At 37.0% G+C, this 12,725-nt stretch overlaps 1 protein-coding gene and 1 pseudogene across 1 annotated transcript; both read left to right on the top strand.

Moving 5' to 3' along the window:
* Window positions 1-1,189: 1,189 nt before the first annotated feature.
* Window positions 1,190-3,072, top strand: LOC142520954 (aldehyde oxidase GLOX1-like). The gene has a single exon (XM_075624118.1). The coding sequence runs from the start codon at window positions 1,197-1,199 to the stop codon at window positions 2,814-2,816; it is 1,620 nt and encodes a 539-aa protein (XP_075480233.1). The 5' UTR covers window positions 1,190-1,196; the 3' UTR covers window positions 2,817-3,072.
* A 4,135-nt stretch (window positions 3,073-7,207) lies between these two features.
* Window positions 7,208-9,122, top strand: LOC142521012 (aldehyde oxidase GLOX-like; annotated as a pseudogene).
* Window positions 9,123-12,725: the final 3,603 nt, after the last annotated feature.

Here is a 12,725-nt window from a genome sequence, read left to right as displayed (position 1 = left end):
ATCACAGATGCTAGTCTCGAGCTCAAGCGATCTTTATCCATGTTTTAGGCGGCTGAATCGACTAGGAACGAATTCAGAATATGCAGTGTTTACAAAAGAGTCTCAACATCGAATTACGATTCATTTGTGTTAAAGCATAATCAAGGACTTTATCTATGCTTATTGCATGGGTATACAGATAAAGTATAACGAAACCATTAAAAGTTAAATTATATTAAAATAAAGATTGTTTATTACAACTGAGCCAATAAAATCCCTAGCCAACCGTTGACTTGCAGGACATCTACTCTAACACTAATGAAGTTTTGTTTGGTTATAATTTGCCTATTTTTTTAAAAACAAATTCGCTTAAAGAAATCGAATTATGTTTCTAGTCTCTTTCACTAATTGTTATTTTATATTTTTTATGCAGATTTTAATCTATCTTCTTTCGACTAAATAACAAAAAATTTGAGTGATCGGCCAAATTATTCACACCCAAAATCAAACATGCAAATATCAAATAATAAATTGAAATTAATACTTTTTTCAAGTTTTCTAAGATTTGTTTCGATTCACTAACTTTTAATATTCAGCTATTTTGGTCTAATTGTTTATATGTCATCGAAAAAAAATGATATATCAATGAAAAATACTGTCTTTATCAATACTATGTTAGATATAGGACCAAAACAACATAAAATAAAAAGAAATGTAGTTTACTGAAACTAAGATTCGAGGAATAGGTCTCTTGTGAGACGGTCTCACGAATTTTTATCTGTGAAACGGGTCAACTCTACCGATATTCACAATAAAAAGTAATACTCTTAGCATAAAAAGTAATACTTTTTTATAGATAACTTAAATAAGATATCTGTCTCATAAAATACGACCCGTGAGACCGTCTCACACAAGTTTTTGCCAATTTTGAGAATATAATAGGCAAAAAAAATAAATAAAATGACCAGTTAATTGAGAAAAAATCATTTTATTGTTGCCAAAAAATCTTTATTACCTAAATCACTCTTTAGATTATTGAACTATAGATTCCAGTAAAAGGGAAGTGAAAAGGGATTAAACTCAAATCTCAAAAGAATATTTCAATAAATTAAATAAACCTAAATTATCTAATTTCACACTACAATTAGTTTTCTTTATCTTGCTCGTGATGCTATTTAAAGCTCCATCTTCCCATCAAAATTTTGACAGACAAAACTATGAAAATCCCAACTCTGGTGATCCTCCTCTTCCTCCTCGTTCCGCCACCGTTCCACCGGGATATTGTCGTGTATGCCGCCGCCGGGAGATGGGACTTTCTCATTTCGAACATCGGCATACCCGCCATGCACATGCAGCTCCTCCACACCGACCGAGTCCTGATCTTTGATCGGACCGACTTTGGCAAGTCCAACATCTCCTTACCCGCCGGCAAATGCACCACGATGCAGCATGACTGCACCGCTCACTCGGTTGAATATGACGTCGGTTCCAACACCGTCCGCCCGCTCATGGTCCTCACGGACGTGTGGTGCTCCTCGGCAGCTGCTACGGCTGACGGGACTGTGGTCCAGACTGGTGGATTCAGGCTTGGAAATCATGTTGTTAGGATTTATAAACCTTGCTGGGAAAGTTCTTGCGATTGGGAAGAGATTCCGAACGGGCTTGCTGAGGAAAGATGGTATGCTACGAATCATATCTTGCCGAACGGCGGGATGATCATTATCGGAGGACGCCGGCAGTTTAACTATGAATACTACCCGAAAAGACCCACTGAGAAGTCGTATAATTTACCATTTCTCGCAGAGACAAAAGATCCGTGGATTGAGAACAATCTGTACCCATTTGTCTTCCTAAACGTGGATGGGAATTTATTCATTTTTTCGAATAATCGAGCCATACTATACGATTACGCGAAAAGGGTCGTCGTAAGAAGCTACCCGATGATCCCGGGCGGCGATCCGAGGAACTATCCGAGCACGGGCTCAGCTGTCTTGCTGCCACTGAAGAACAACACCGCAGCCGAAGTTTTGCTTTGTGGTGGCGCTCCAAAAGGAGCTTATACAAGTGCAAAAGATCATGGTACTTTCCTTGGTGCACTTAACACATGTGGGAGGATCCGGATAAATGACCCAAATCCTCAATGGGTCATGGAGACCATGCCAATGGGTCGGGTCATGGGGGATATGGTTTTGTTACCCAATGGCAATGTGTTGATCATAAACGGAGCGGCTTTGGGTACCGCGGGTTGGGAATTGGGTCGAGATCCGGTTCTAAACCCGGTTATTTACAGGCCAGATATCGGTCTGGTCGGGTCGAGATTCGAGGTGCAAAACCCGAGCACCATCCCTCGGATGTATCACTCGACTGCTCTCTTGTTACGTGATGGTCGCGTACTTATTGGTGGCAGCGATCCTCACAAATATCATCATTTTACTGGAGTATTATTTCCGACGGATCTATCCTTGGAAGCCTTTTCGCCGTCGTATCTGGACTTGAAATCGGGTAACTTACGGCCTAAAATCATTTCTCCCTTTTCTCAATCTATAATTGGATACGAAAAGCAATTGGATATCCAATTCTACATTCCTCAGGGCATTGTGGGTGGAGCTGCCATTGTGGTAACTATGGTGGCTCCATCATTTAACACACATTCATTTTCCATGAACCAAAGGCTACTGGTTCTTAGTGGTGGGGATGTCACCCTAGTCGGGAACTCCACGTTCTGGATTCGGGTCGTGACACCGGTTTCGAGTAATTTGGCTCCGGCGGGATACTATCTTCTCTTCGTGGTTCATGGAGATATTCCGAGTGAGGGAATTTGGATCCAAATCAAGTGAGATGCAAATATGACTACACATAATTTGGATTGTGCATGGGAAGAAATAATTTTGAACTAAAGCAGTTGAAGTTAAATTTTTATGAATAGACACCACAAAAAAGGCGGTTTGTAGCGGTTATTAGTGACAATTTTGAATTTCGTTCCTATATCGGTCATTATTGACCATTAGAGCTGGACTTTCAAAACAGTCGTAAAGTTTTAGTGACAGAATAAAAAAATGGTCGCACTTTGCGATGGTTTTGTATGAAATCGTAGTTTTAGAAAAACTGCACCTAAATAATTTATTTTAAATTTTTTTTAAATGAAATTATCATATAATTTTTTTATAATTAATAAATTATTCATTTTTTATACTTAGAATTTTAATTATCAATATGTTTTTATTTTAAAAAATTATTATAATGCATCTGAATATTTATCAAATAAAATAAATTAAATTATAATTTCTCCAAAAAATTAACATTAAACTAATATATATTAAACTAAATTGGACTGATATTATCTATAAAAAATTTCAAATCCGACGGATATATAAAATAATGGCAATAAATATAATAAAAAATATAATAAAATCCTATGGTGTCTCAATCTCGTCATCGTCATAATAGTCGTGTCCGTCACCATCACCATCCTCGTGTCCATCGTCATCGTCGTGGCCCAAGTAAGGTGATGATATGATATAGTGCTGTGAATAACCGCGTCCATGTAAGGATCAACGCTCGTGTAAAGGTCCGGCGACGAAGCGGCAGCTGTGTGATCCTCCTGCTGTGAAGCGGCTGCTATGGGAGGAGTTGCGTGGGTGGAATGTACTGTTGTATGGCTGCAAGGGAGGTTGTATAAGTGCTCCTTGAGACATTCTAGCAACCAAAAGACGTACTTGATCTTCCAAAAATGACATTCGAATTCTCAACGACTCATTCTGCTTCTTCGACTCTTGAAACTCCATCTCGATTACATCAGAACACACATTTGATGCGGCTAAATCCTCCCTCAATTTTTGGGTCTCCTCAGTCGTAGCTGCCTTTGAACTCGCAGCGTTACTAAAACCTTCATGTCGACGTGGAGCTATCTTCTCAGGATAAATCGTGGAAGCCACGAATCCACAACCATACATCCGCTCTTTTTTGGGTTCACATGTGACCATCTTGAACATTGTCTTGACCTCTCGTGTACCAGAAGCTTCCGGAATCGTCCTGTCCTCGTATGGCGTCAACGACTCAGCTATATATGACTCCATTGCTACCTCTGAGGAAGAATATAATTTTTATTACTTATTTGAATTATAATTATTTAACAATTATTACATAAAATAATTCAATAAATTTCGAACATAAAACTTGCATTCACATGTCATGACCGCTCATCAATGAATGTCCCATCTCCTTGCCTATGTGAGCGTACGTATAACTCTCATGATGTAAGGTCTAGCCCATGCCATTGATGCTGAATTCAAAATTGAATAACAATAATATTATTACTTACTATAATAAGTATGATTAAAAGAAATATATACGATAGTAAACGTTGAAAATAAACAGGTTAGTTATCAGAGTAGCTCCATGTTCAACATATGACTTCGATCCTGCAATATGCTTAGTCGTGTCAGTCTTGGGCTAGTAGGCTCGCTGTTTTTGTTTCCATTGTTCTTTGAATCCCTTGCCTTCCAACCTTGACTTTGCCAAACAACATTCCAACTTTCCCATTGTTCTTGAGAAAGAATTCTTTGTTAAATTGTAAATGAATTGATTTTCAATCCAATTTTTAAATTTGCTGTAAAATTGTCTATTTAACCAATTTCATGATTACATCCAATGTGGCCAAAATTTGGTCTTAAATCATTGAGTTGGTGATTTTTCCTCGCAGTTAGTTATTGGTAAATAATTTTGTGTTGATGGTGTTAAGCTGAATCTGCAAATTGATTGAAATATGTTGTGATTACATTTGAAAATATGTAAGAGACGTAATTATTTATACGTGATTGATGATTATTAAAAGGTGGTTGGTATATTGGTCGTGAGATATAGCGTATTAAAAAAGTCTTTTGGTCGATTTTAATAAAACAATTTGCAGAGTTTTCCTGTGAATATCATCATCTACAACCCCCAAGTACATCACATATCAAAAGAAAAGAACATGAGCAACACAACCTGTCACAAAACAGATATATTCAATAATAAAACATGTTTATGAAACGTCCCTTATTTTTAACTTTAAATATGTAAATAAATAAAAGAATTTTTTTGACTCATGCTCGAAAGGGGTTAAATTAATTATTACCACATGCGATACTTCGAAAGGGGTCAAAAATCCCCTCACGGAGTATTCGTAAGAAATGTCACATTTAGCGAAAGTTAGACCCCGAGTTGGTTGCCACAATTTTTGTTAAATTTAAGTTGATTATTATTATTTTTAATTGTTTATAATTTATATTTAATTGTTTTATCAAAAATATTAACATGATAAAAAAAAATTGTTAGGATCGAGGATTTAGAGTTTAGAGGAAGGGTGAACAGAATCTTGAAACTCTTTTCGAAATATTTGTGTTAGAGATGATTTTCAAACCTGATCAAAAGTTGTTAACCGTAAAATCCTTTTTCTCGACCGTACAAATGCGTCTGGACCACTATAAATGGTTTTTCAAAGCGCGAAAAGTCCGGTTGGGTTTAGAGAAGAATATAATCAAGTCACTAATTTAACAAAGCAAAACTTGTGTGAGACGGTCTCACGGGTCGTATTTTGTAAGACATATCTATTATCTGAGTCATCCATGAAAAAATATTACTTTTTATTGTGAATATCGGTAGGGTTGACCCATCTCACAGATAAAGATTCGTGAGACCGTCTTACATGAAACCTACTCATCCTAAAAAACAATAAGTGCTGAAAAATAAATAACAGAAGAGATTTTATGGAAGTTAAAAGGCTTAGTAAATCGAAAGTTACTTCAAGTCGTTTCCATAAGTTTTATTATATTTTTACTAGGATTTTTATTTCTCAATCTAATTAAGTTAGACTGAATTAATAAAATAAAAGGTTTGATATTTCCAATATAAATTATAAGACAAATGCAAATTAAAGGTGTAAGAAATCCCATTTTTTATACTGAATTCAATACCTGACTCACATTGATGCAACACATGCTCCAGCATCAACCGCCTTATAGGACATACGAGTATACGGTTGGCTAATAAATTTATTGACTTATTTGTAATAAAAGTTTTTATTTTAATATAATTTACATTTTATGTTTTCGTTTTGCTTTATCTGTCGCAATGAACGTGGAACAATAATTTCATAATGTTGCTCCATAATCTCAGGAGAACCAGATTATAAAGTTCGGTTTGTTAGGCGATAAGCGAATGTGGTTGCTCATAAACAATTCTTATGTTAGTCCACATAATTTCTATGATGCTGCTGTTTTATTTCCGATTTTTTGTTATTTGTTTGTAATAACTCTTCTTTGAACTAATGAAGTTTTGTTTGGTTTTATTTTGCCCATTTTTTTTAAACAAATTCGCTTAAAGAAATCGAATTATGTTTCTAGTCTCTTTCACTAATTGTTATTTTATATTTTTTATGCAGATTTTAATCTATCTTCTTTCGACTAAATAACAAAAAATTTGAATGATTGGCCAAATTATTTACACCCAAAATCAACCATGCAAATATCAAATAATAAATTGAAATTAATACTTTTTTCATTTAATTTTAGATTTTGGTCACTTAGTTTTCTACGTTTTGTTTCGATTCACTAACTTTTAATATTCAGCTATTTTGATCCAATTGTTGATGTGTTATCGAAAAATAATGACATGTCATTGAAAAATACCGTCTTTATCAATAATATGTTAGATATAGGACCAAAACAACATAAAATAAAAAGAAATGTAGTTTACTGAAACTAAATTTTGAGGAATAGGTCTTTTGTGAGACGGTCTCACGAATCTTGATCTGTGAGACGGGTCAATTCTATCGATATTTACAATAAAAGTAATATTCTTAGCATAAAAAGTAATATTTTTTTATAGATAACTTAAATAAGATATCTGTCTCATAAAATACGACCCGTGAGACCGTCTCACACAAGTTTTTGCCAATTTTGAGAACATAATAGGCAAAAAAAATAAATAAAATGACCAGTTAATTGAGAAAAAATCATTTTATTGTTGCCAAAAAATCTTTATTACCTAAATCACTCTTTAGATTATTGAACTATAGATTCCAGTAAAAGGGAAGTGAAAAGGGATTAAACTCAAATCTCAAAAGAATATTTCAATAAATTAAATAAACCTAAATTATCTAATTTCACACTACAATTAGTTTTCTTTATCTTGCTCGTGATGCTATTTAAAGCTCCATCTTCCCATCAAAATTTTGACAGACAAAACTATGAAAATCCCAACTCTGGTGATCCTCCTCTTCCTCCTCGTTCCGCCACCGTTCCACCGGGATATTGTCGTGTATGCCGCCGCCGGGAGATGGGACTTTCTCATTTCGAACATCGGCATACCCGCCATGCACATGCAGCTCTTCCACACCGACCGAGTCCTGATCTTTGATCGGACCGACTTTGGCAAGTCCAACATCTCCTTACCCGCCGGCAAATGCACCACGATGCAGCATGACTGCACCGCTCACTCGGTTGAATATGACGTCGGTTCCAACACCGTCCGCCCGCTCATGGTCCTCACGGACGTGTGGTGCTCCTCGGCAGCTGCTACGGCTGACGGGACTGTGGTCCAGACTGGTGGATTCAGGCTTGGAAATCATGTTGTTAGGATTTATAAACCTTGCTGGGAAAGTTCTTGCGATTGGGAAGAGATTCCGAACGGGCTTGCTGAGGAAAGATGGTATGCTACGAATCATATCTTGCCGAACGGCGGGATGATCATTATCGGAGGACGCCGGCAGTTTAACTGTGAATACTACCCGAAAAGACCCACTGAGAAGTCGTATAATTTACCATTTCTCGCAGAGACAAAAGATCCGTGGATTGAGAACAATCTGTACCCATTTGTCTTCCTAAACGTGGATGGGAATTTATTCATTTTTTCGAATAATCGAGCCATACTATACGATTACGCAAAAAGGGTCGTCGTAAAAAGCTACCCGATGATCCCGGGCGGCGATCCGAGGAACTATCCGAGCACCACTGAAGAACAACACCGCAGCCGAAGTTTTGCTTTGTGGTGGCGCTCCAAAAGGAGCTTATACAAGTGCAAAAGATCATGGTACTTTCCTTGGTGCGCTTAACACATGTGGGAGGATCCGGATAGATGACCCAAATCCTCAATGGGTCATGGAGACCATGCCAATGGGTCGGGTCATGGGGGATATGGTTTTGTTACCCAATAGCAATGTGTTGATCATAAACGGAGCGGCTTCAGGTATTGCGGGTTGGGAATTGGGTCGAGATCCGGTTCTAAACCCGGTTATTTACAGGCCAGATATCGGTCTGGTCGGGTCGAGATTCGAAGTGCAAAACCCGAGCACCATCCCTCGGATGTATCACTCAACTGCTCTGTTGTTACGTGATGGTCGCGTATTTATTGGTGGCAGCGATCCTCACAAATATCATCATTTTACTGGAGTATTATTTCCGACGGATCTATCCTTGGAAGCCTTTTCGCCGTCGTATTTGGACCGGAAATCGGCTAACTTACGGCCTAAAATCATTTCTCCCATTTCGCAATCTATAATCGGATACGGAAAGCAATTGGATATCCAATTCTACATTCCTCGGGGCATTGTGGGTGGAGCTGCCATTGTGGTAACTATGGTGGCTCCATCATTTAACACACATTCATTTTCCATGAACCAAAGGCTACTGGTTCTTAGTGGTGGGGATGTCACCCTAGTCGGGAACTCCACGTTCTGGATTCGGGTCGTGACACCGGTTTCGAGTAATTTGGCTCCGGCGGGATACTATCTTCTCTTCGTGGTTCATGGAGATATTCCGAGTGAGGGAATTTGGATCCAAATCAAGTTAGATGCAAATATGACCACACATAATTTGGATTGTGCATGGGAAGAAATAATTTTGAACTAAAACAATTGAAGTTATATTTTTATGAGTACACCACAAAAAGGAAGTTTCCGGCGGTTATTAGCGACAATTTTGAATTTCGTTCCTATGTCAATGGTCGTTGACCATTAGCGTTGGACTTTCAAAACAGTCGCAAAGATTTAGCGACAAAGTCAAAAACTGTCGCACTTTGCATGGTTTTGTATAAAATCGTAGTTTTAGAAAAAGTGCAGCTAAATTATTTATTTTAAATTATTTTTTAAATGAAATTATCATATAAATTTTTTTATAATTAATAAATTATTCATTTTTATACTCAGAATTTTAGTTATCAAAATGTTTTTATTTTAAAAAGTTATTATAATGCATCTATATTTATCAAATAAAATAAATTTAAATTATAATTTCTCCAAAAAAATAACAATAAACTAATATATATTAAACTAAATTCGACTGATATTATATATAAAAAAATTTCAAATCCGACGGATATATAAAATAATGGCAATAAATATAATAAAATCCTACGGTGTCTCAGTTTCGTCATCGTCATAATCGTCGTGGTCTTCACCGTCACCATCCTCGTGTCCATCGTCGTCGTCGTGGCCCAAGTAAGGTGATGATTCGATATACTGATGTGAGTAACCGCGTCCATATAAGGATCTACTCTCGTGTAAAGGTCCGGCGACGAAGCGGCAGCTATGTGATCCTGCTGCTGCGGCTGCTATGGGATGAGCTACGTGGGTAAAATGCACTGTTGTATGGCTGCAAGAGAGGTTGTATAAGTGCTCCTTGAGACATTCTAGCAACCAGAAGACGTACTTGATCTTCCAAAAATGACATTCGAGTTCTCAACGACTCGTTCTGCTTCTTCGACTCCTGAAATTCCATCTCGAGTACATCAAACCACACATTTGATGCAGCTAAATCCTCCCTCAATTTTTGGGTCTCCTCAGTCGTAGCTGCCTTTGAACTCCCAGCGTTACTAAAACCTCCATGTCGACGTGGAGCTATCTTCTCAGGATAAATCGTGGAAGCCACGAATCCACAACCATATATGTGCTCTTTTTTGGGTCCACATTTGACCATCTTGAACATTGTGTTGACCTCTCTTGTACTAGAAGCTTCTGGAATCGTCTCGTCCTCATATGGCGTCAACGACTCAGCTATATATGACTCCATTGCTTCCTGTGAGAAAGAATATAATTTTTATTACTTATTTGAATTATAATTATTTAACAATTATTACATGAATTAATTCAATAAATTTCGAACATAAAACTTACATTCACATGTCATGATCTCTCATCAAATAATGTCCCATCTCCTTCCCTATGTGTGTGTACGTATAACTCTCATGATGTAAGGTCTCGCTCATGCCGTTGACGCTGAATTCAAAATTGAATAACAATAATATTATTACTTACTATAATAAGTATGATTATAAGAAATACGTACGATAGTAAACCTTGACAATAAACAAGTTAGTTATCAGAATAGCTCTATGTTCAACATATGACATCGATCCTGCAATATCCTTGGTCGTGCGAGTCCTTGGCTAGTAGGCTCGCTGTTTTTGTTGCCATTGTTCTTTGAATCCCTTGCCTTCCAACCTTGACTTTGCCAAACAACATTCCAACTTTCCCATTGTTCTTGAGAAAGAATTCTTTGTTAAATTGTAAATGAATTGATTTTCAATCCAATTTTTAAATTTGCTGTAAAATTGTCTATTTAACCAATTTCATGATTACATCCAATGTGGCCAAAATTTGGCCTTAAATCATTGAGTTGGTGATTTTTCCTCGCAGTTAGTTATTGGTAAATAATTTTGTGTTGATGGTGTTAAGCTGAATCTGCAAATTGATTGAAATATGTTGTGATTACATTTGAAAATATGTAAGAGACGTAATTATATATACGTGATTGATGATTATTAAAAGATGGTTGGTATATTGGTCGTGAGATATAGCGTATTAAAGAAGTCTTTTAGTCAATTTTAACAAAACAATCTGCAGAGTTTTCCTGTAAATATCATCATCTACAACCCCCAAGTACATCACATATCAAAAAGAAATGAACGTGAGCAACACAACCAGTCACAAAACAGATATATTCAATAATAAAACATGCTTTAAAACATCCCTTATTTTTTACTTTAAAAATGTAAATAAATAAAAGGATTTTTTTATATATATAAATATTTATTCTATCTTCAAAACCATCCAACATAAAAAATAATATTTAAAAATCTTAAATGCATAAAAATCCATAAATCGTCAACCACAAAATTGTACGTCAATTTGAAATAATCCAAAACTAAACTTCAAAATAAAGCATAAAATCTTTAAATCATAATCATCAAAATCTTTATTTTAAAACTTTAAATACTAAGCTATGTGGAAAACAAAAGTCCCTCAGTAGCTTACTGTCGTTCCCGATCTACTCAAGCATCAGAGCCTCCCTCAAAATCATCATCGTCTGCGACCGTCCAAACCTAGTGAGTCTAATGACTTTGCACGTTCTAAACATACATAAGAAATAATACATATACAGGCTCGTAATCATATATCATATCATAAATCATTAAATCGTAAAGATTTTCATCATCGTATATCATTTTGGGTGAAATTTGATACTTGAAAGTGACTATCGTATATCATATCATCATGGTCGATTGATCAGTCTAGCTATACCAAGTACCTGGGGGCGAGGCGTCAGCAATGCTCATTACTTGGTCGTGGCCAAATATGAAAATACGATCGTCGGACTCTTTCTGCGGCTTTTTTCCGTAAAAGGGCTCCCTTTAGGGCCTTTTTCCTCACGATATCCCTTAAAGATTTGGTGTCATAGTCAATTCACATCTTTCAAAATATTTTTCATTTCCTTTTATTTATAAAATAACGTGTCCTTTAAAAATAGCATTTAATGGAAAAAATCGTATAGCTTTTGCGTATATCATAAAAATATCATATTTTCATCATAAGAATTTTAAAATATCATTTAGCATGTATTATGATTCTTCGGGACACTACCAGACCTTTCGAACTACATGGGACATAAAATGATCATTTCACCCCTGGACCTCGAACTTCCAAATTTTGGATTTTTCTTACTTTTATAGACTCGAGCCTATCCATAGCATCATTTAATCTTATTTTTGACTTCTAATATTTTTCTTAGACATAAACCCGAACCTTCGATTTATTGACCTAATAGCAAAATCGTAAAGCTTTTTAAACCCGAATAAATTCAAAACTTAATATTTTCTTCTCAAATTTTAAACATAAGCTTTTAATCCCTAAACTATCCCTGTAAACCACGAACCAACCCCAGTGAGCCATGGTTCAAACCCCATCTCCCTTCCTAGCCACTCTCGAACCCTAAACCCAATCGAGCCACTTTATTCCCAAAACTCTCAAGCCACATTGGACCAGCCCACACCCAGATCACCAGCCTTCCCTCTTGGACCACCTTGAACCGTCCTAGACCATCACACCAGCCCCTGGCACCCTATAGCCCGGCACTGTGACCAACCCTCTTTTTTCTCCTAGGGCTTGCGGCTTCCCTTCTCTCGAATCACTGGACCACTAGCGCCTAGCCATACCTAAGCCGAGCCTCGAGCCTCTACCTAGGACCCTACCAAGCCCCTTGGTCCAAGCTTACAGTCTGCGCACCCCTTCCTTCAATCATCAAGCCGCGCGCGCAACACATGGGTCCTAGGGCTTGCGGTTGTTGTCTTCCTTCACCTAGCCTCCGTCCAGCCAGCCTTGAGCCTTCCTAACCCTCCAGCTGTAGCCACACAACACCTGGTCCAAGCTCTGGCACTGCCTCCCCTTAGCCGAGACCATCATGTGTTCATGGGTAACCCTATAAAACCCTAGG

The sequence above is a fragment of the Primulina tabacum genome, chromosome 12 (genome assembly GCF_025594145.1).
Source record: "Primulina tabacum isolate GXHZ01 chromosome 12, ASM2559414v2, whole genome shotgun sequence".
Taxonomy (NCBI): domain Eukaryota; kingdom Viridiplantae; phylum Streptophyta; class Magnoliopsida; order Lamiales; family Gesneriaceae; genus Primulina; species Primulina tabacum.
Note: the sequence above shows the minus strand (reverse complement) of the source record. Positions and strands in the feature narration are given on the sequence as shown.